Source organism: Oncorhynchus gorbuscha, linkage group LG12, assembly GCF_021184085.1.
Source record: "Oncorhynchus gorbuscha isolate QuinsamMale2020 ecotype Even-year linkage group LG12, OgorEven_v1.0, whole genome shotgun sequence".
NCBI lineage: Eukaryota > Metazoa > Chordata > Actinopteri > Salmoniformes > Salmonidae > Oncorhynchus > Oncorhynchus gorbuscha.
Genome location: NC_060184.1, coordinates 21,876,328 through 21,900,967, shown reverse-complemented (window position 1 = coordinate 21,900,967; position 24,640 = coordinate 21,876,328). Strand labels below are relative to the sequence as shown.

The 24,640-nt window shown below is 42.3% G+C and overlaps 1 protein-coding gene across 2 annotated transcripts in view; it reads left to right on the top strand.

Moving 5' to 3' along the window:
• The window catches only part of LOC123990702 (rho GTPase-activating protein 18-like), a 55,590-nt gene extending 31,263 nt beyond the window's left edge, over positions 1-24,327 (top strand). The window contains exons 1-15 of one of the 2 annotated variants that reach the window (XM_046291471.1): positions 8,571-8,713; positions 8,920-8,960; positions 10,934-11,157; positions 11,512-11,575; positions 13,269-13,435; positions 15,876-16,041; positions 16,750-16,841; positions 17,026-17,103; positions 17,342-17,501; positions 17,872-17,954; positions 18,053-18,259; positions 18,370-18,516; positions 18,986-19,113; positions 19,443-19,498; positions 21,884-24,327. In XM_046291471.1, the coding sequence (XP_046147427.1) occupies positions 8,936-8,960; positions 10,934-11,157; positions 11,512-11,575; positions 13,269-13,435; positions 15,876-16,041; positions 16,750-16,841; positions 17,026-17,103; positions 17,342-17,501; positions 17,872-17,954; positions 18,053-18,259; positions 18,370-18,516; positions 18,986-19,113; positions 19,443-19,498; positions 21,884-21,978 (1,692 nt within the window). In that variant the 5' untranslated portion in view covers positions 8,571-8,713; positions 8,920-8,935 and the 3' untranslated portion in view covers positions 21,979-24,327. Of the gene's footprint in view, positions 1-8,510; positions 8,714-8,919; positions 8,961-10,933; positions 11,158-11,511; positions 11,576-13,268; positions 13,436-15,875; positions 16,042-16,749; positions 16,842-17,025; positions 17,104-17,341; positions 17,502-17,871; positions 17,955-18,052; positions 18,260-18,369; positions 18,517-18,985; positions 19,114-19,442; positions 19,499-21,883 lie in introns of those variants that run through there. The other variant, XM_046291470.1, reaches the window with a different exon arrangement.
• Positions 24,328-24,640: the final 313 nt, after the last annotated feature.

Here is a 24,640-nt window from a genome sequence, read left to right as displayed (position 1 = left end):
CAGGAGGCTGAAGAAGTTCGGCTTGTCACCAAAAGCACTCACAAACTTCTACAGATGCACAATCGAGAGCATCCTGGCGGGCTGTATCACCGTCTGGTACGGCAACTGCTCCGCCCTCAACCGTAAGGCTCTCCAGAGGGTAGTGAGGACTGCACAACGCATCACCGGGGGTAAACTACCTGCCCTCCAGGACACCTACACCACCCGTTGTTACAGGAAGGCCATAAAGATCATCAAGGACATCAACCACCCGAACCACTGCCTGTTCACCCCGCTATCATCCAGAAGGCGAGGTCAGTACAGGTGCATCAAAGCTGGGACCGAGAGACTGAAAAACAGCTTCTATCTCAAGGCCATCAGACTGTTAAACAGCCACCACTAACACTGAGTGGCTGCTGCCAACACACTGTCATTGACACTGACCCAACTCCAGCCATTTTAATAATGGGAATTGATGGGAAATGATGTAAATATATCACTAGCCACTTTAAACAATGCTACCTTATATAATGTTACTTACCCTACATTATTAATCTCATATGCATATGTATATACTGTACTCTACATCATCGACTGCATCCTTATGTAACACATGTATCACTAGCCACTTTAACTATGCCACTTTGTTTACTTTGTCTACACACTCATCTCATATGTATATACTGTACTCAATACCATCTACTGTATGCTGCTCTGTACCATCACTCATTCATATATCCTTATGTACATGTTCCTTATCCCCTTACACTGTGTATAAGACAGTAGTTTTGGAATTGTTAGTTAGATTACTTGTTGGTTATCACTGCATTGTCGGAACTAGAAGCACAAGCATTTCGCTACACTCGCATTAACATCTGCTAACCATGTGTATGTGACAAATAAAATTTGATTTGATTTTGAGTCATGTAGACCAATAGAAACGGCGGAGTACATCACATTTAATTAGTTGATAACATAACAGTTTGTATATACAAGTACAAAGAATGTGATATACAGATATGTGTTGGAGCTTTGTGTTATGGGGGATGTGTGAAACTTGTGAAACTTACTCCTCAGTCTGAACTGTCCCCATTTGTGCAGCTGAATGTTAACCTTTCAGTGGTGCCGACTGGTGAGACCGATGCTTCAGGAGAGCGGTCACATATGCTACCAAGGGAAAGGTCCTGGGTTTCGAGCCTTGTGGGAGCTGAATCAGGAGGAAGTGGTAGTCGCTAAGCAAGCAGTGTGATGTCCTTTACATATATATTTTTTCTTACTGTATACATGTTCTGTGGATGATGCATGAATCAATAATTGATCAAGTCCTTTGGAATTCTTTACGTAATGTGGTTGGTCAGGTTATTATTCCAAATCAAAGCCAGTATTATGTTAGCTGATAACTCCAATTGGAGTTTCTAACGTTCAAAACAGCAGGGTTAGTGGGTTCAAGTCAAGTGCCAATGAACAGCCTGTGTTATGATTATTTCCTTCCAATCAGGTGAGCATCTGAGTTTAATATGAATGAGATATAATATGAACTCAGGGACCACCTGTCTTAAAATACCTCCAGCAATGTAAACATGAGTCCGTGCACAGAATCAACATGGGTTATCACCATTGTGTTATTGGCGCTGTTTGTGGTTTTATCGTTTTTACATTGACACAGCAGCACTCTCTTTACCTTTCCTGTTGTTCCCTGAGGTTGGAGATTAGTAAAGATTATGCTTACTTGTGTCTCTTTTTACATCCTTTAAAAGGGAAATTTGCAGTTCAACAATAAACAAAGCAGCCGCCCCACCACCTTTTTGGGTACACTGCTTGGGGATGGGTCTGGAGGAATGTAACTTCTCTAAGATTCATAGACGGGGCTATGGATGCAAGGACTGACCATACATGAAATCAAAATGCTAGTTTTATCTAGGGTTGCACATTTTGGGTTATATTCAGAGGTGGAAACTTTCCGTGGGAATTAACGGGAACATATGGGAATTAACGGAAATATATGCAAATGAATATTAATACCATTTAAATGTAGATGTTTGTTGCATTGGATATATTTACCATATCATATGGAGACAGAAACATAAACCATTTACCTTATCATAAGTAGACATAATTGCAAATGATTAAATCCTTACAATATAAATAAATACAATAATTTTAGTTACGAATTGAACTTTAACGCTTCACGTGGGATTATTTCACTGAACAACAAAAGAAAGCGAATATTGAATGATCCCCAATGATCCATTTCATCTCCCAATCTGTAAAATGATAGTCTAGAAACTAAAGCTTTGGTTGTCTTCCTCAGGCTTCCATGTCTTCTCCCTGGACCTCCTCAATGTCCACCTCTTGAACATCAGACTCTGAGGCCTCATCTTCACTGTCACTTTTCAACCTTGTTGAGAATGGCTCATTGTCAGACCCAAATGACCCTTGTATTGGTCAGCCTGTTGCCTGCTTTGGTGTGTGTTCCCAAACAAAGACCAGTTGCGCTCTGAGGCGGCTGATGTTGGTAGGATTTGGAGGATGATGGAGGCAACAAGGAAAAGAGACTCAGATCCACAAAGTCCCTTCCATCAGGTGGCTGATGATATATGTTGGCACGACTGCCATATTGCATCTCCATACCAAAGCCCTTGCTTGGAAGTGTACATCACCAGACTGCCAAGAACCTTGCCTTCATCCAGGCCAATGTGGCGAGACACGATAATGATGACACCATAGGCCTTGATGATCTCTGCACCAGACAGGATGCTCTTGCCAGCATACTTGGGGTCCAACATGTACGCTGCGGCGTGTATGGGCTTCAGGCAGAAGTCTTCATGCTTTTTGATGTAATTCAGAACTGCAGTTTTCTCTGTTTGGAGCAACAGTGAAGTGGGCAGGGCAGTACAGATGTATTCTCTTACATGTGCAAGCAGAGTCTAAACATCAGACAGGATGGCATTGTCTCCCTCAATCCGTGCAATGGATACTGCTATAGGTTTAAGGAGTTTCAGGCTGCTTACCACTCTCTCCCAAAATACATCATCCAGGAGGATCCTATTGGAGACTTCTTCCCCTCCAGGATGCTGTCAAACATGATGACAACACCACCACAATGGGTGTTGCTAGGCAGCTTCAATGTGGTGCTCTTATTCTTCTCACTTTGCTTGGTGAGGTAGATTGCTGCTAAAACGTGATGACCCTTCACATACCTAACCATTTGCTTGGCGCTCTTGTAGAGTATCCATACTTTTCAGTGCCATGATGTACTTGAGGAACAGATTCAATGCATGAGCAGCACAGCCAATGGGTGTGATGTGAGGGTAGGACACCTCCACTTTAGACCAATACCGTTCTGTGTTCCAAGGTCATTGATGACTGCCTTCAGCTCATCTGCAGTGTAGAGACGGGTGTTTCTGTTGTCCCTTGTGTCTCTGCTCTTGTAGAATACTGAGATGATGTCATTAATTATTCCTTGCCCTCGTACATTCGACCACCCATCAGAGATGATTGCAAAACTTTCTGCTTTCTCTATGATTTGCTTGACATTCCCTTAAACTCTGTTGAACTCTGCATCCAGCAAATGAGTAGATAAAGCATGTCTAATTGGAGGGGTGTATGCTGGGCGAGGGAACATTCAGAAATCTCTTCCAATACACATTGCCTCTGAGCATCAGAGGTGAACCAGTTGCATACACAGCAACACATTCATCAGCATTTCTCTGACTACGTTCCTCCATTGAGTCAAAAAAACTTCTGATTCCAGGAGGACCGTGAGCTGTTGCTATCGATAAGGTGCCTTATTCATCATTTTCACCTCAAATAAAAGTAGAGGGACTTTTGTCAGAGGTTGCTTGTTGTGAGCGCTGAGGGAACTTTATGCACTTGGCCAGATGATTCTGCATCTTTGTTGCATTCTTCACATATGATTTTGCACAGTATTTGCAAATGTACACAGCTTTTCCTTCTACATTAGCTTCAGTGAAATGTCTCCACACATCAGATAGTGCCAAATAGTGCAAAAAATTACCAGAAAGCATGTAGTCCTTGGCTCACACAGTACAGTAGTGTGGGCTCAATAGCATCTCATTCATGTGCAACATCTTGAGAATCAGCTGTACATGGGATGGAAGAATACACTGTGCATGCAGAGGGTTGCAATTCCATTGAATTGGGGATAGTTTAACCAAAATATGCCACAAGACCTACAATTGCCTTATGTGTATCCCACAAAAAAGGTTCACTGTTATAAGCTAACTTTTCTGATGAATTTAAGCAAAATTCCCCAAATTCCCGGGCTTAACTTCCCATGGAAAAATTCCAGAAATTTACGCGGAACGTATCCAACCCTTTGAAACCCTAGTTTTAACCATGTTTTGAAGGTGTACAGTGTTTGTTTACAATTTACAAACAATGGAGTAAAACAACATATTTTATATTTGAGGAATACAAAGAAATACAATCAAGCAATTATTTTTACACAAAAGAACATACAGTATCTGAAAACACAACCTCCCAGAACCCATCACTGGGGGCTTTCCCATGCAGTCTGTCCAGTTCAGCTTTGCCTCAATTCCTTGGCACTGTTTCCATGGTGCATCCATTCACTAGGTACTACAGTATTTGCCCCCCCCCCCCCACCCCCACATGTTATCAGTAGTGTGGTCCTTCTGTAGCTCAGTTGGTAGAGCATGGCGCTTGTAACGCCAGGGTAGTGGGTTCGATTCCCGGGACCACCCATACGTAGAATGTATGCACACATGACTGTAAGTCGCTTTGAATAAAAGCGTCTGCTAAATGGCATATATTATTATTATTATTATATAGTAAACCCAGCCAATTCTCCAGTCTTCTGGAAATGAGATGTCCTTTGAGAGTGTACACTACAGAAGAGTGGGGGGCCAGACAGATAGAACCCCAGCAGTAACATTCCATGTCTCTGTTGGGGTTGTCGCAGTAACCAACAGGCATAGGCCCTTGTATTAACAGTAGTGGATGTTTGAAATATGTATTATGAGTTAAGTGAAACTTGATTGCTAGTGCATGTGATTGATAGTACTGTAATTCCCCTGTTTCCATGCTAAACGCATGCATTTTCTGTCACTACGTAGAAATACTTTTTTACCACACAGTCTCAGATTTAGTAAGCCTCGGTGGGGACAGTATACCTGTGTGCCCCTAATCTGACCTGTACTGTCAGATCTTCTGTATGACTGTATTACTTTGGCTCCTCGGATTTGTGTCTGTATGCAAAATGACAAGGCAAAACACTAGAGAAAGACTAAATTGTTTCTCCTTTTGTCCTTGTGCACTGGCAGTTTGTCAATCTTGGAGCCAGCAAAATAGCTGACCTTTCAATGGAATGGGGCAGGCTGTGGGATAACATTGGTGCTGTTTGCATTGTTGGTATACTTGGTTTACCTACTAACAGTGTAACACGTTCCTCTTTCTCGCTGCATTTTCTGGTGGTTGTTGTGTTTATTAAAATGCCCTACTAAACCAAATATGTGTGCTGTGTTTTGGGTTGTTCCCCACAAAAGGTAATTACACGGCTGAACATTTGAATAAAAAAACATTACAGCAATTGAAACATGGTGGAAATATCAAAGAAAGCTAGAAAGAAAATAGACAGAGCAATTGCTTTGTGAGAGCATTTCCCCAACACTCTCTGAATTTCAGATTTGTGCAGTACTGTATGTTAATTATCCAGGGCCAGAAATGTCAGGTATTACTGATATCCTGTCCTGTGGTTAGGAGGGAGCTGATACTCACTTGACCACCTCCACAGACCTTTAGGTGAGACCTAACAGCCTTTAAGGCCTGCAGCTCATTTGTCTTCCGTCCTGTTTATGACAATTCACTGCAAGAAAGACTGTATACCTCACAGCCTTGAAGAACACTAAGCTGGAATTATCTTGGCTAATTTGTATTGAGGTCATCACATATTTCTCCTTGCATGCTGACACCTTGGTAGTGTAAAACAAACCTTACCGCTGACTGCTGCATTTAAGACAAGGTGTAGCCTGGCATGACCCAGATTGACTGTGTTTAGTATCGAGTGTATAAAGCAGTAGCAGTCATTAAGGAATGTAAAACTGCTGAGGGTTGATAAAATGCCACTCTAGGCGTCCCTTTAAGTGCAACCACCAGAGATTATAGGGGGAGTGGAGGTTAGCCGCTCTCTGATGCCCATCAGGAGTCCTCTTCAGTGTTTCCCCTAGGATTTTTTTCAGCAGAGGTGGCAAAGTACTCCATTTGTTTTGTTTCCAGCCTATAGACAGAGACTAAAACAGGAAGCTCCCGCGCTCAGGTCTGTTCAACGCTGGTCTGACCAATCTGATTCCACGCTTCAAGACTGCTTCGATCACGTGGATTGGGATATGTTCCGCATTGCGTCCAACAACAACATTGACTAATACGCTGAATCGCTGAGCGAGTTTATTAAAAAGTGCATCTCTATGTCGTACCCACAGCGTCTATTAAAACATTCCCAAACCAGAAACCGTGGATTGATGGCAGCATTTGCACGAAACTGAAAGCGCGAACAACTGATTTTAACCAGGGCAAGGTGACCTGAAACATGACCGAATACAAACAGTGTAGATATTCCCTCCGCAAGGCAATCAAACAAGCTAAGCGTCAGTATAGAGACAAAGTAGAGTTGCAATTCAACGGCTCAGACACAAGAGGTATGTGGCAGGGTCTACAGTCAATCACGGATTACAAAAAGAAAACCAGCCCCGTCGCAGACCAGGATGTCTTGCTCCCAGACAGACTAAATAACTTCTTTGCTCGCTTTGAGGACAATACAGTGCCACTGACACGGCCCGCTACCAAAACCTTTGGACACTCCTTCACTGCAGCCGACGTGAGTAAAACATTTAAACGTGTTAACCCTTGCAAGACTGCAGGCCCAGACGGCATCCCCAGCCGTGTCCTCAGAGCATGCGCAGACCAGCTGGCTGGTGTGTTTACAGACATATTCAATCAATCCTTATCCCAATCTGCTGTTCCCATATGCTTCGTGAGGGCTACCATTGTTCCTGTTCCCAATAAAGCTAAGGTGAGATAACTAAGTTAAACGATTTCCGCCCCGTAGCACGAACTTCCGTCATAATGAAGTGATTTGAGAGACTAGTCAAGGACCATATCACCTCTACCCTACCTGACACCCTAGACCGACTCCAATTTGCTTACCGCCCCAATAGGTCCACAGATGACGCAATCGCAACCACACTGCCCTAACCCATCTGGACAAGAGGAATACCTATGTGAGAATGCTGTTCATCGACTACAGCTCAGCATTTAACACCATAGTACCCTCCAAACTCGTCATCAAGCTCGAGACCCTGGGTCTCGACCCCGCCCTGTGCAACTGGGTACTGGACTTCCTGATGGGCCACCCCCAGGTGATGAGGGTAGGTAACAACATCTCTACCCCGCTGATCCTCAACACTGGGGCCTCACAAGGGTGCGTTCTGAGCCCTCTCCTGTACTCCCTGTTCATCCACGACTGCGTGGCCATGCACGCCTCCAACTCAATCATCAAGTTTGTGGACAACACTACAGTGGTAGGCTTGATTACCAACAACGACGAGACGGCCTACAGGGAGGAGGTGAGGGCCCTCGGGAGTGTGGTGTCAGGAAAATAACCTCACACTCAACGTCAACAAAACAAAGGAGATGATCGTGGACTTCAGGAAACAGTAGATGGAGCACCCCCCATCCACATCGACGGGACAGTAGTGGAGAGGGTAGTAAGTCTTAAGTTACCAAACTGAATTGGTCCAGCCACACAGACAGCGTTGTGAAGAATGCGCCGCAGCGCCTCTTCAACAACCTCAGGAGGCTGAAGAAATTTGGCTTGTCTCCAAGAGCACTCACAAACTTCTACAGATGCACAACCGAGAGCATCCTGTCGGGCTGTATCACCTTAAAGATGGAATCCGCATTAGTGCAAATTAGCGCCATTGTCTGCCCCACGGTCGTTGTTATTTAAAAAATATATAATATATATAAAATACTCTGTTCGTTGTTTGCTGTAACTTAATTGTTTTAATATCTCAAACGGATGTGGCTGTTTCACCAGTATGGATTACAGCTTTAAACTACTAACTTGGCATTTTGAAATAGGTTAATATAGGGGCTGGTCCTGGGCCAGCTAACAAGCAGCTAACAGCAGCTAACAGCTAACAGCAGCTAACAGCAGGTAACAGCAGGGGTGCACAGAACTCCTTGTTTTAGTGTGACTCTGTCAGAGGAAAACAGTTCTACATTGAATGACTGAAATTAGTTAACCCTTCACGTTCATGCTAAACTAACTTCTATGCGGAAAATACAACCATATGTGACAACACAGCATTCACAGAGTTGCAATTAAAAAATATTTACCGGACAACCACAGTTGGTTTTCTCATTAGAGTTCAGATTGGAAATTCAACACATTGTTGTATGGTATGGCTTGTAGTATTTATAACTCACTTGAACCCTAATAAAACTCACACTGAACTAGTCCTCGTACTTTGTCCCTCTTTCTTCCTCAGTCGCAGGACAGGCCTCTACAGTGTCCAGAGCCGGCCCAAAGATGCCTCAGGAAAGCCCCCATACCACTGCTGTAACTCCCGGGACTCACTGGACCAGCTGTTCATGGATGAATACTGGACAGAGGTGGAGAACATCACCCTTAGCGGCGAGGGAAAGGGGGATGCAGAGCCACAGGAGGTGGTGCAGCTGAAGTTGCCTGATGGTATGGAGCTCTACACTATAGCAGGAGTGTCAATTGAAGTAGAGATGAGATGCGTTTGTTATCGTGGAAGGACTATATGCCCTGCTGCTTCAAAGTAACATTTTAGACCAACCTGCTGAAACAAGATTGAATGAGAGTGATGAGCTTAGCAAGGGGGGCTTTAGCTGAGAAATAATAATAAATACATATTTTTTCATTATGCCCAGCTTACGAGGCCACTTGATGCAATTGCCTCTTCTGCCTAACGGTAAGTCTGCCAGTGAGTATGTACTATGTACATTAGAAATATAATGAATTCATTCTATTTCTATGGTACAGTATATGACTGTGATTTACCTAGATCACTGTCTGAAAGGATTCTTTTAGTAGAGCACATGCAGTACATACTGGTCCGTTCTAATGACATAATGATAACTGATTTCTTTCATCCACAAAATACAATAGCCTGGCTTGATCCTACAGGGTCAGGAAATGTCTATAAAAAGGACTGCAGAAGTTTGTTTATAAAGTCGAAATGCATTGTTTTGTCTGAAGCACTAAACGTAGGAACTTCCTTCTGTTATCTCTTATATCAAGAATGTTGGTGTTTGACCGGTTAAGGCAGCGGTTCGAAGGGTCACCTGATATGTAAATTGGGTCGCGAGAGAATTCCCAAAATTCTGAAAAACAACAACCCCCCCAAAAATGATTATAATATAGTCTATCTCAAAATCATTGGAATGTGGTTAACCTTAAAAATCTAAATTAAAATGATTAAATTCAACCAGAGAGTGTCCTTAGATCATAGGAAAATGCTGCACTTGACCGTTGCACTTGAACTATTCCCACAGTGAATGGCTAGGTCTGTTACACTATGAAACCACACACTATTGCGGAGACTTTGATATTATTGATATGGTGAAAACAATGTGTGGGGTGACAGAGGCACACAAACACATCAATACCTTTGTCAGATAACATTGTTAAACAAATAATTGATGCTATTGCGAACAATCAAGAGGAAACTCTGACTGAACGATTCAAAATCCCCAGTTTATGATCTCCAAATGGACGTTAGCTGTGAGGGCCGAGATGCCCATGGATTTACCTTAGTTCGCAATTAATGTTGGGGGATTTTTTTGCATTGAGAGAGGAACTGTCATTCACAATGGATGTAATGAAAATGAAATGTCTCCTTGCCTATGTAAAAGACATACAGTATTTGGGAACGAACTGAACGCAAGCATGCAGGGGAAATACGAAAACGTTCTACAGATGATCAGTGGATTCAGAGGAAAGAATTCTTATTGGAGAGAGTTTTTCGAACGCGAACCATGCCCCCTTCCCTCAGCTGTGCATGTTTCTAACAGAAAACAGCATCAGTAAGTGTCCCACATGAGTGAACACTGCTCACCTCCAACGCTTGGAAGAGCACTTTGGGATTACTTCCCAATCCGTTTGAATGGCTCAGTTGACATGCCGTTAAGTGATAGGCGAACAGCTGATCGAGCTGTCATGTGACCGAATGCTGCAGACAACACATTCACGTGTCACTACGGAAGAATTTTGGTTCCTGACTCAAAGGGAATATCCTGCTGTCTCCCGTTTAGGATTAAAACTCATGGTACCCTTCGCCAGCTCATATCTGTGTGAAGCTGGTTTCAGTGCTCTTGTCTGCGTTAAAACCAAATGTCGATCCGGGTTGAATGTGAACGCAGAGATGACGTGATTACTGTCGACCGCGCCCCCCGCGAAGCTCCAACAAAACAGTCATCAAGCACAACTATTTCATTAGTGGTGGTGAGATAAGACACATTACGTCAGACAAATTAGCCCCACATTAAAAGTATGTGATTGTGAGTTGAAGACAATCAGAAATACTGTTAGAATGTTTTTTCAATTGATTGTCATATCATTGGCTGTTAATTACACATGGTCCACATGGGTTGCGATAATTTTTTAAAATCAAAATGGGGTCGTGGGACAAAAAAGTTTGGGAACCCCTAGAGTAAGGGGTTAGGAGTGAGACATCCTTCCCTTTTTCATGTCCTTGTTTGTTTATATTCCCACTCCTCAGTACAGAGAAATTGCATAATATAATAGTAATTACACAGAAATAATCTATGAATTAGTTTGTATCTTTATTATTCAGTCTTTAGACCTAGACTTTACCATTAACATACTACAGCTCTTTTGGTGTATCATCAACCTAACTGAACTTGTGCATCTGTTTGTCTGTAGAGGGGGAACAGGAGAAGGCATGGCTGACTGAGGCAGGGCTGGCCCCTCTGTTTGACGAGTCGGCGTCGGACCCCGAGGACATGATGGGGCTGTTGTTCACACTGACGCGCACACAGGCTGCAGCCGTAGAGAAACGTTTTGAAACCATCAGGAAGAGGAACAAGCAGCACCACATACCTGACGTCAGAGACATCTTCAAACTCCCAGGCACACTGGAGTCAAAGGTCAGCCTACCACAAGTCCTGTTAACACGCACCAACCTGGTTTTAGAACTCAGTCATGCCTGAGATGCTTCACTGCAGAAAGAACCCATTGACTTGTGTACCAGAGTCAGTTAACATCATTACTAATCACATGGAGATTGTCTGTTAATGGACACCAGAATGTGAGGTAATAGGTAACTGGATATCTTATCCTAATGAGAGTCTTGTCTTTAGTCTGTTCACAATTGGTAATAGAAACATATCGACTTTCTACAATATCAGCAGTTACATGAACTTGTTTGATTCATTAATTGTGCAAAATAAGCTATATTGAATTCTGATGAGAGCCTGTTTTTGTTCTGTATTATGTTGCAGGAGGATGAAGCAAAGTCAACAGAGAAAAAAACAGAAAACAGAAAAATGAATATTACGACAGATGGTATGTACCACAAGTTCTAGTAGGCGCAAGGGTCAATTTCATCATGTAAAAACTGGCACACTGGCAACATTTGAGGTGTGTCCTTAAAATCAAACATTTCATGTAGCACTAAAGGGAAGTTTTAAGACCCCCAAAAAGCAGGTCATAACAGTAATGCAGTTGATAATGGCATTGATTTTGAGAGAGGCAGCGCAGCCTGTCCTGCCGTGACTCTCAGTGCCCATTGAAAGAGAGTGGTGCCTTTTATGCTGGTGAATTTCGTATTTTCGAAACATAAAAAACTATTGGTTTCCCCCCCATTTCATTTATGAGGCAATAAGGCCCTTTATCTAATTCCCCAGAGTCAGACGAACTCGTGGATACCATTTAGAGGTAGTTTCACTAGCCAATGCTAACTAGAATTTGCACAATGATTGGAAGTCTATGGGTATCTGCTAGCAGGCTAGTAGATACTCATAGACGTCCAGTCATCCACAAGTTCACCTGACCCTGGGGAAGTAGATAAAGGGACTCATTGCCAAAATCCCAAAATATCCCTTTAATCAAGGCTGGTTTCACATAGGTGCATCTTTTTATTATGTTGTATTGTTACATACACCAGATAGGTGCTGTGAAATGTGTTGTTTTACGGGGTCAGTCGTAGTTGTTCGGAGCAAATGAAGGTTAAATGCCTTGCTCAAGGACACATAGACAGATTTTTATCCTTGTCGGCTCCGGGTATTCGAACCAGAGACGTTTCGGTTACTGACCCAACGGTCTAACTCGGCTACCTGCCACTCCATTAGCCAATTTTTGAGTAAAGGGTTCTTAAATGGTCTACTGAGAATGCCTTGAAATATTTTGGAGGTTTTTGCCCTCATGCTTTTTCATGATTCACAATTCAATTTGCTTGTTCAAGTAGGCTATCCTTCTCCATTTTGAAAGAGTACCCCTCATCCGATTACCAAAGACGTGATCCTCCAAACTATTCAGTCCTATAATGCCATAACAACGGCAGATCATTTTGAGAATGTGCCTCGCACATAGGCAACGATACAATTGACAGGAGCGTAGTATTTTGTAAAGACGTACAAATGTAATGCGTAAAGACATTTAGGCCTACGTGTGCACACAGTGCCATTCAACAGGTGATGTGATTTATGATATCATGCTTCTGACCCCGTCCTATTTAGAAATGCTGTTGTTTTTAAAAACAGATGGCTTGTTTTTCATTTGATTAAAAACCAGTTATAGCCTCCCCTCAATAAAGGCTGTTTTTTTGTCCTGCCAAATGCATTCACCAAATAGCAGCATAACAATGAAGGGTTGAAATAAGACTGCTTTGAAATAAATATGAATCACCAAAGCTTTATTAAAAGATCAAGTTTGGAAGCAGCAAAACAGTAGGCGGACCTCCCATTTTTATCATTATTTTAGCCTGCACTCGTTATTAATTTGGATGTTCGTAAAAGCCTCCATAGTCTACCTTAATATGATATGCCCACGGGGAGCAATTATGGTGCCTGTGACGGTCTTTTGACATAGTATATATTAAAACAAGTTGTTTCATTTTGATTCAAATGATATTATAATTAATTACTCTTTTTAAGTCTTATCAATAGTGAATTCAATCTAGCTTATTGACAACGTTTGGCATGTCCATGGCTCAGATTCACACTGGTGTTTGTGTGTGTGCGTGTGCGTGTGTGTACAGGTCAGGTGGTGGGGCAGGGGAATGGGGCTGGCTCTTCTGAGCAGAGTGTGTCTGAACCTGAGACTGACATCAACCTTGAGCTGCCCTTCTCTGATCAGGCCCTCAGCTATAAGGAGGACTCAAAGGCCAGCAGTGAGGCTCTGACGGACACAGACGATAAGCTACCTGTGAGTAAACATTAACACCACCACACAGATTGACTGAGCCTCTCAGTTGGAGTAAAGTTTACATGTCAAAACAGGAAGTGTCATTCGTCAAAAATATACACACAACATGTAAAGTGTTGGTCCCAGCTGAAATAAAAGATCCCAGAAAGGTTCCGTATGCACAAAAAGCTTATTTCTCTCATATTTTGTGCACACGTTTGTTTACATCCCTGTTAGTGAGCATTTCTCCTTTACCAAGATAATCCATCCACCTGACAGGTGTGGTAATCAATAACCTGATTAAACAGCATGATCATTGCACCGGTGCATCCTGTAATGGGGACAATAAAAGGCCACTCTAAAATGTGCAGTTTTGTCACACAACACAATGCTAAAGATGTCTCAAGTTGAGGGATCGAGCAATTGGCGTGCTGACTGCAGGAATGTCCACCAGAGCTGTTGCCAGATGATTTAATGTCAATTTCTCTACCATAAGCCGTCTCCAACGTCGTTTTAGAGTATTTGACAGTACGTCCAACCGCCCTCACAACCGCAGACCATGTGTGTGGCATCATGTGGTTGAGTGGTTTGTTGATCTCAACGTTGTGAAATCTTTGAAGTTGTTGAATGTTGCATTTATATTTTTGTTCAGTATAATTAACATAATAAACAATTCCCGTTGAATTCCGTCTGTTTAAACTAGAGATATACATGTTTTTGTTTGGGCTGCGTCTCAATCCACCGCATTCGCCTACAGTGTCATCAGAAAGTCATACTCCTTGATTTATTTCACATTTTGTTGTATTCAGCCTGAATTCAAAATGTATTAAATATAGGTCTTGCCATATATTTTCAAGTAGATTTAAGTCAAAACTGTAACTCAGCCACTCAGAAACATTCACTGTCTTCTTAGTAAACCCTAACTTGTGTAGATTTGGCCTTGTGTTTTAGGTTATTGTCCTGCTGAAAGGTAAATTCATCTCCCAGTGTCTGGTGGAAAGCAGACTGAACCAGGTTTTCCTCTGGGATTTTGCCAATGCTTACTACATTCTTTTTTTTTAAATCCTGAAACTCCCCAATCCTTAATGATTACAAGCATACCCATAACATGATGCAGCCACCACTATGCTTGAAGATATGAAGATATTCATGTGATTTATTGAATTTTCCCCAAACATAACACTTTGTATTGATACACCATCCAAAGTGTAATTAATAACTTCACCATGCTCAAAGGGATAGTCAGTGTCTATTTATTTTATCTGCCAATAGGTGCCCTTCTTTTTGTGGCATTGCAAAACCTCCCTGGTCTTCGTGGTTAAATCTGTGTTTGAAATTCACTGCTCGACTGAGGGACCTTACAGAAAATGGTATATGTGAGGGACAGAGAAGAGGTAGTCATTCAAAAATCAGGTTAAGCACTATTATTACACACAGAATGAGTCCATGCAACTCATTCTGTGACTTGTTAAGCGAATGTTTACTCCTGAACTCATTTAAGATTGTCATAACAAAAAGGATGCATGCTTATTGAATTAAGATATTTATTTTCATTTTTTATTAATTTTTTATTAATGTATTTTTAAAATTATTTTTTAAAATTTGTAAACATTTCTGAACAGAACATAATTGCACTTTATTTATATTGTGTGTAGGCCAGTGACAAAAAAATATATATTTTAAATTCAGGATGGAGCACACCAAAATGTGGAAAAATACTTCCTGAAGGCATAGTATGTTGGCCTTACGCATCTGCAGTAGAAAGTGGCAGAGCTACAGCGGTGTTTGCCAGACCAAGAGACATCCTGAAAATCGTTCCTCTCACGAAAACTAATGTAGCATCCCAACTAATATGACCACTGTATGGAAAGAGGAGACTCACGAACACGATGATGTTCTCCGTTTTGCCCATGACTCCCATGGGCCCCAGGGGCCTCATCTGAAGTCTGTACCGCAGATGTGCCAACTTCTGTCTGTAACATCCGAACCGTTTGGGCTTCAAACGAATGAACTCTCAGGAACACGACAGTGTTCTCCGTTTGTTCTTCTACCCTCACAGGCGTCACGGGAATCGTCTGAATGTAACCCGGTATTGGTTTAAAAATGAATGGAACTATGGAAGTAGTTTTTTGCCCAAAGAAATGTCAACAACAACACAAATCCTGAGCTTTCTTATGTCTTGTTTCTTATATCCACCCCCCTGCTTGTGTAATAGTGTAAGTTTTATATGACATTGAATGCTGTTTTTATGACATTACACTGATGATCAATCAAAACCTTTGAGTACTTTTTGTCTAATACATTTCACAGTCCAAACTATTCTAGCCTACTTGTGCATTTTAGTCTCTGGCTCTAGGGACACCTGGTGGTGACATTATAGTATAACCTCAGATACTCAAATTATGTCGGGTTTGCTAACTTGCCTATGTTCACCTCTGCTTCTCTCTTCTCCGTGTGACAGAACTTCAAGCTAAGCAGAGACAAGACTGGGCTGACCAAGATGGGGGACCTGTCCCCTCAGGATATGAAGAAGGTGCACCGCCTGGTACTGATAGAGATGACCGCTCTGTTTGACACGGCAGGCATCGACCTCAAGGCCCACAAAGCAGTCAAACTCAAGGTCAAAGGTGAGCCAGTATGCTACAACTGTTAGCATGGAAGTACTATATAACAGTATATCTAAGTGCCCTAATAACTATCCTATTAACTATCCCATTTTGAGCTATAGTTCGATTCAGAGTTGAATTATTTGTTCCATTTTATTCATTTGGTCCGGTTGGTTTCACATTGCCAAATGTCAAGCAAACTAAAATGCCTAAACATGTGGTCATGCAGGTAACTTGTTTATTGGAGAAAAATGCTCACGTTAAATCCATCTACGATAATCAAGAAGCATAACTTGTGTGTCCCAAACTTCATAGGCCTAGTACTTTCACTTTGGTTTTCCAACAACATATGGGAGGAAACGACACGATAATCATAAATGCTCTGCTACTCACATAATGTTTCAGGTATATGAAGTTATTTAATCCAATGCTCGCATTCAAGTAACCAATAATACCTGTGGTTCTTTCCCTGTATTTGGTCCGGACTGTGTTCCCACCTGTAGCGAAACGCACCATGGTACGAATGGACCACAATTTTGAGCGAACCATGGTGTATTGTTTAGTGCGCTCCCGAGTGCGGATAGAGTGTTCACACCTGTCCAAACGAACCAAACTAAGGGGGAAAACACGCCAGGGTTTGGAAAAAACACTACAAACCAATTTGGTGTGAAAGCACCCTTAGTCTCAGAAAGCTCTGGGGAAATTATGTTTGTTGTGTCTGTGTTCTAGAGTCTGGCCTGTTTGGAGTTCCCCTGGCCGCCCTATTGGAGCAGGACCAGAGGAGACAGCCAGGGACCAAGGTGCCAATCATACTGCAGAGGGTGAGCAGCACAACCTCTCAGTAACACAGTTAGTGCACTGTAATCTGATCCTGGTTCACTTTAATACTATGGTATGTCTAAATGTGTGCCCTGAAGTAGAAATCTTGCTGTAGTGGTGATGGTATTCTCATGTGTGCTGTTGATTTGGTGGTTAAAGCTTATAAGAGTGTTCTATTGTTTCCAGCTGATCTTTCACATAGAGGAGGAAGGTCTGGACACAGAGTGGCTTCTACGGATACCCGGATCAGCCACAAGAGTCAAGGTCATTGTTCATCATTGTTGATAGATGGTTTATGGTTTATGCCTATACGGTGTCTGGGCGAGGATCTGCATGCTGTAAAATCAGCATAATGTATCAATGGAGAAATTAACATTTGGCTAACGGAGGGGCTGGTGTGGTGACAGACTGTGTGGAATTTATGATGAGTGTTGTACTGTAGGCCTATGTGATGAAGCCTACAATGTATGTGTGTATATTAACACATGTGTCCTGCTGGCAGGCGGTGCATGTGGAGCTGGAGGGGAAGTTCTATGAGGGCCTGTTCTCATGGGAGAGTCTGAAGCAGCACGATGCAGCCAGCCTGCTCAAGCTCTTCATCAGGGAGCTGCCCCACCCACTGCTCACTGTGGAGTACCTCATTGCTTTCATGGCAGTGCTCAGTCAGTCCCATTATATACTGCACTACATTATGCACCAGACTCTCCTTATGCTACACACTTTCTCACAATGGTGCACTATATGTATACTGCACAGGAGGCTGCTGAGAGAAGAACGGCTCATAATAATAGCCGGAACGGCACAAATAGAATGGTTTCAAACACCCGCATGTTGGATGTATTTGATACCATACCAACTAATTCCGCTCCAGCAATTACCACGAGCCCGTTTTCCCCAATTAAGGTGCCACCAACCTCCTGTGGTATACCCGTTCACAAATGTAGCTTGATTCACATTGAGTTTTATCATATGTTGAGTTATGGGTTAGTAAACCAATCCATTGGGGATGTGATTTGCTTGCTTGCTTTACAGAACTGCCCACTAAGACGCAACAGCTGCAGGCTCTCAACTTAGTGATTCTGCTACTTCCAGAGTCCAGCCGTGATGTACTGAAGGTAGATAGAACTGCTTTCTCTGCTAGTTTTCTAGCCAATACAGTGTAGACTCATGGTGTCTGTTGGACACAATATAATGTATCTTATGATGGGTTCAGGCACTGATGGAGTTCCTTCAGAGGGTCATAGACCACAAAGAGCAGAACAAGATGACCTTGAACAACGTTGCCGTGGTGATGGCTCCAAACATATTCATGTTTAAAGGCTTCCGCAACAAGATCAGTATGCAGCAGGAATTATCCATGGCCACAGAGACCGCCAACATCGTCCGACTGCTCATCCGATACCAAAACCTGCTCTGGACGGTACGCTCTAGTCTTCTACCTTTTTGACATAGATACTTTATAGGCCTACTGTAGTTGAAATTACACTTTGGTATCATATTTGTAATGTTATTATACATTTTTCACTTCAGATTCCTAAATTCATAATGAACCAAGTCAGGAAACAAAACACGGAGAACCAGATGAAAATTAGCAAAGAGCGTGCCATGAGGAAACTCTTAAAGAAGATTGCTTATGACCGAGAGAAACCCGAAAAACTGGAGAAACCCCCCTCAGAGGTGAGAGCAGCAGAAAACAAAGGAGGCCGTCTTTCTAGCACCTGTGTATGGTAGCTGAAAAGCAGTTATGGCTGAGGGAACACCCATGCTCCTGAGTGAATCACTAGGATAATATGTGAATGACTCAACTCAAATGCCTTCTGCACTTCCTGGTTCAACTGAGTTAAAATGGAATGGCTCCCCTGTGACGCCTAGTGGACATATGTAGAACTGTAATGTTTTTGTTTGAAAAATTACTTAATAATGAAGAATATGGATTTATCACACAATTGTATAATTTAGCATAGAATTTGAATACCTTCAAAGTACATTGATATTGAAGTGCAATTTTCAAGAAACGCTTGATATGTTGTACAAGAATATAGCTGCTGTACAGTTTGTATTGGTGTAGTATGAAGTACAGTAGCTACACTATAGTGTGTACACTATTATGATGGTTAGCGGAGACGTGTCTGTTGTCTATCCTTAGGCGGACAGTAGTTCTCAGGGCTTCATCAGGGTCCAGGCCCCTCAGTTCTCTAAGGTCTCCATGGCTGTCCAGTTGACTGAAGAGCTGCAGGCGTCTGACGTCCTCAGTCACTTCCTCAGCCAGAAGAGGTGAGACCAACACCCCTCCCTCTCCTCTGTCCCCGTCCTCCCTGGGGAACTACTGTCAAGCCCGTCATACACAAAAGGATTGCATTCTGAGTCCAGCTAAATTACAGTACAGACACATTTACACCCTGTGTGCGGTATGACTGAGCAGACTATGGAGACTGTTATTTATGCTCCAACTCAGTTGAGTGACACTGCATGGCATGGCTCAGATTTCCCCACATCTGTTACATAAAACTAAAATGTCATAGCTCTGACATTGTATTGGAATGTCACTCTATATTTCTAAAAGGTTTTTATTTATCCCTCACTATGTCATCTGTGTGTTCTAGCTCTGTGTCTGTGAAGAGAGAAGACCTGTGCCTTTATGAAATAGGGGGCAATATCAGTAAGTATTCCATGGTGGTGTGCAGTCATTCAACACACAAACCATCTCAAATACACTGAGTGTACAGACATACCAGGTGAACCCATGGGAAAGCTATGATCCCTTGTTGATGTCACTTGTTAAATCCACTTCAATCTGTGTATATTAAGGGGAGGAGACAGGTTAAAGAAGGATTTTTAAGCTTGTAGGCAATTGTGACATGGATTGAGTATGTGTGCCATTCAGGGGTGAATGGGAAAGGCAAAATATTTAAGTGCCTTTTGAATGAAGTATGGCAGTAGGTGCCAGATGCACAGGTTTGTGTCAAGAACTGCAAAGCTCAACAGTTTCCTGTGTGTATCAAGAATGGTCTACCACCCAAAGGACATCCAGCCAACTTGACACAACTATGGGAAGCATTAGAGTCAACGTGGACCAGCATCCCTGTGGAACTTTTTTGACACCTTGCAGAGTCCCTGCCCCGATGAATTGAAGCTGTTCTGAGGGCAAAAGGGGGCACAACTCAATATTAGGAAGGTGTTCCTAATGTTTTGTGCACTGTGTATTCTGTGGCATTAATATACAGTACCGGTCAAAAGTTTGGACACACCTACTCATTCATGGGGTTTTATTTATTTTTGCTATTTTCTACATTGTAGAATAATAGTGAAGACATCAAAACTATGGAATCATGTAGTAACCAAAAAAGTGTTAAACAAATCAAAATGTATTTGATATATTAGATTATTTAAAGTAGCCACCCTTTGCCTTGATGACAGCTTTGCACACTCTTGGCATTCTCTGAACCAGCTTCACCTGGAATGCTTTTCCAACAGTCTTGAAGGAGTTCCCACATATGATGAGCACTTGTTGGCTGCTTTTTCTTCACTCTGCGGTCCAACTCATCCCAAACCATCTCAATTGGGTTGAGCTCGGGTGTTTCTGGAGGCCAGGTCATCTGATGCAGCACTCCACCACTCTCCTTCTTGGTCAAATAGCCCTTACACAGCCTGGAGGTGTGTTGGGTCATTGTCCTGTTGAAAAACAAATGATAGTCCCACGGAGCTCAAACCAGATGGGATGGCGTATCACTGCAGACAGCTGTTGTAGCCATGCTGTTTAAGTGTGCCTTGAATTATAAATAAATCACACAGTGTCACCAGCAAAGCACCCACACACCATCACACCTCCTCCTCCATGCTTCACGGTGGGAACCACACATGCGGAGATCATCCGTTCACCCGCTCTGCTTCTCACACATACATGGAGGTTGGAACAAGATTTCCACCAGTTTAATGTCCATTGCTTGTGTTTCTTGACCCAAGCAAGTCTCTTCTTCATTTTGGTGTCCTTTAGTAGTGGTTTCTTTGCAGCAATTCGACCATGAAGGCCTGATTCACGCAGTCTCCTCTGAACAGTTGATGTTGAGATGCGCCTGTTACTTAATTAAACTCTGTGAAGCGTTTATTTGGGCTGCAATTTCTGAAGCTGGTAAGTAATGAACTTATCCTCTGCAGCAGAGGTAACTCTGGATCTTCCTTTCCTGTGGCGGTCCTCATGAGAGCCAGTTTCACCATCCCGCTTGATGGTTGTTGCAACTGCACTTGAAGAAACGTTCAAAGTTTTTGAAATTTTCTGAAATGACTGTCCTTCAAGTAATGATGGACAGTCATTTCTCTTTGCTCATTTCAGCTGTTCTTGCCAGAATATGGACTTGGTCTTTTACCAAAAATGGCTATCTGTATACCACCCCTACCTTGTCACAACACAACTGATTGGCTTAAAATGCATTATATATATGATATATATATAATAATATATAATAATATATATGCCATTTAGCAGACGCTTTTATCCAAAGCGACTTACAGTCATGTGTGCATACATTCTACGTATGGGTGGTCCCGGGGATCGAACCCACTACCCTGGCGTTACAAGCGCCATGCTCTACCAACTGAGCTACACAGGACCACATTAAGAAGGAAAGAAATTCCACAAATTAACTTTTAACAAGGCACACCTGTTAATTGAAATGCATTCCAGTTGACTACCTCATGAAGTTGGTTGAGAGAATGCCAAGAGCGTGCAAAGCTGTCATCGGGGCAAAGGGTGGCTACTTTGAAGAATCTCAAATGTAAAATATATTTGGACTTGTTTAACACAATTCCATATGTGTTATTTCATAGTTTTGATGTCTTCACTATTATTCTGTAATGCAGAAAATAACAAAATAAAGAAATCCTGGAATGAGTAGGTGTGTCCAAACTATTGACTGGTACTTACATTTTTTTTTAGATATGACAACATCCTACAGTAGACTCTATTCAGACCATATTCAAAGCGTCACCTTCCCAATATGTCAGACAGTACCTGATTAGTTCTTTGCTGTGTGTTGTTCCTGAACAGAGGAGCGCTGTCTGGATGAGGATACCTATATGAAAGACCTGTTGGAGCTGAACCCCAGTGCAAAGTGGGTCATCAAGTGGGTCATCCAGAGATAGGATACTCACACCCTGCCAGCCATGTCTTAAATGTCCAATGCAGCCATTTTTATCTCAATATCAAATCATTTCTGGGTAACAAATAAAGTACCTTACTGTGATTGTTTTCTATTAAAATGGTAAAAATGAAACAAAAATAGCTTATTTGCAAAGGGCAATTTCTCAAGCATGAATTTTGATAGGACTGTCGGGTCTGAGCGAGGGGCCTGATTGCACGAGCCTAATGGGAGGGATATGTAACCTGATAACTAGCTGTTATTGGCAGAGAGGTCGCTAGGCAGGCCTCACTCCATCCCACTGAAACAGGCTGAAATTTCAGGCAGGTCTTTTCAAACGGCTCTTGCACTAAAAGGGCATTATCATAATTTTTACAATTTCACAGACTTTTTCCAACCTCATAGTGTGGAAATATACATTCACTGTCCAGTTTATTAGGTACACCCATCTAGTACCTGGAAGGACCCCCACCTTTGCTTCCAGAAAAGCCTGAATTCTTTGTGGCGTGGTTTCTACAAAATGTGGCGTTCAAACATTGCTCAATTGGTATCATGGGTCCTAATGTGTGCCAGGAAAACATTCACCACACCATTACACCACCGGCACCAGCATGTACCGTTGACACCAGACAGAATTGGTCCATGGACTAATGCTGCTAATGCTAAATTCTGATTCTACCATCCGCATGATGCAACCGGAACCGGGATTCGTCAGAGCAGGCAATGTTTTTCCACTCCTCAATTGTCCACTGGAACCACTTTATGTTTTTAGCTGATAGGCGTGGAACCCGATGTGGTCGTCTGCTGCAATAGCCCATCCGTGACAATGATCGACGAGTTGTGAGTTCCGAGATGGTGTTCTGCACACCACTGTTGTACTGCACTGTTATTTGCCTATTTGTGGCCCGTCTTCTTGCGCGATTCTTGCCATTCTCCTTCTCCATTCTCCTCTCTCATCAACGAGCTGTGTTCACCCATAGGACTGCCGCTGATTGGATGTTTTTTCGCATCATTCTTGGTAATCCCTAGACACTGTCGTGCGTGAAAAGCCCAGGAGGCCGGCCATTTCTGAGATACTGGAATCGGTGCGCCTGACACCGATGATCATACCATGCTCAAAGTCCCTTAGCTCACAAATATTTCCCATCCTAACGTTCAATTGAACGCCTCGATGACTTTCTGCCTGCTTTATATAGCAAGCCACGGCCACATGTCTAATTGTCTATTGGTGCGATGCATCTTTGTGAACGGGGTGTTGTACCTAATAAACTGGCCAGTGACTGTATATACAACATAGGAATGTCACGTTTTTGAGTGCACTGGGCCTTTAAAGGATAACGGACGTGGGTAACATTAAGGCTGACAACTGAACCCAGCAGGACAGGTATTACAGAAGTGTTAAAGTTGTTGTCCTTTGGTGCTGTAGTTTAGAATACAGTTTAAGTAGATGTAAAATGTATGCCCTGTGGTGTGTTAGGTCCACATGTGTACAGGGTATTTACTGTTTGGGATAAAGCACTCCCCTGATTGACATGTATGCTACTGGAAGTCCAACTGCCAAGAGCTTGAGGAGTTGAGGAGAGCCACTGAACTATAATCTGTGGTGGTATTGATCAATACAGTAAATGCCCCAAACCAAGAAAACAACAGTTGAGGAAACAGTATATTGTAATGGATTGCTCTAAAAATGACAACGACAATGTTTTTACATTCAATGATAGACATTTATGACATAATTTAAATACTAATAGGATTTTCTTTACTCTGCTTATTCTCTATTGTAAGATAACTAAAACGTAGTATACAGGCCTCCCCAAACTACCAGGGTCAATTCTATTCTATTTCAGTTTCAGTCAATTCAGGAAGTACCCTGACATTCCAATTCTCTTCAATGCTTTTCAATTGGGAAGAATTGGGATTGGAATTTGGTTTACTTTCTTAATTGACTAGAATTTAAATGGAATTGACCTCAACCCTGCTAGATAAAATTGTGTTCATATGAATATGTGTTGGGTAGATGTGTTGGGTAGAACCGGTTCTCAAGCTGTGGTCCTAAGCTAGCATTCCAGGTTACTTCCTAATAACATTAACATGTGTAGTTCTCAAAAGGTACTTTCGATGGCGGGATCAGTTTTGAATAATGCAATGTATGTCCGATCATTTCAATTTAGAAAACATGAATAACATTATTTCAGATATGTACTGTATTTTATACACTCTACCTGCCCTTATGTTGTTCTTGATACTGTGAATATGACTTGAAAGATGTTCCATTTGATGTTGTATACTGTATGTTATACTGCTTCTGAAATGACCACTAAACTTTTTGTAAATAAATGTGTAATTGCTCCTATTTAGTGTGTAATGTTCTCATGTATACACAATAAAATACATTAAAAACAACAATAATAGAAAATCAAAGGGAACACATTTTTCCCAAAGGAGAATATTGAGTTCTGTTTTGCTTGTGCCGACATGAGAAGTCCATGTTTCCTTTGACGGGCCTGTATAGTGGCCTGGAGGGCTTGGCTGTAGTGGTGGAAGGGGACTTGGACAAACTGAGGTGGCTTTACTAGGCCAAACACAGAGGTCACCATGGCCTGCAGCCGCCTCACATCTGCAGGGGACACACAGAGAGACACGACGCCACATTTCATATTTTGAAA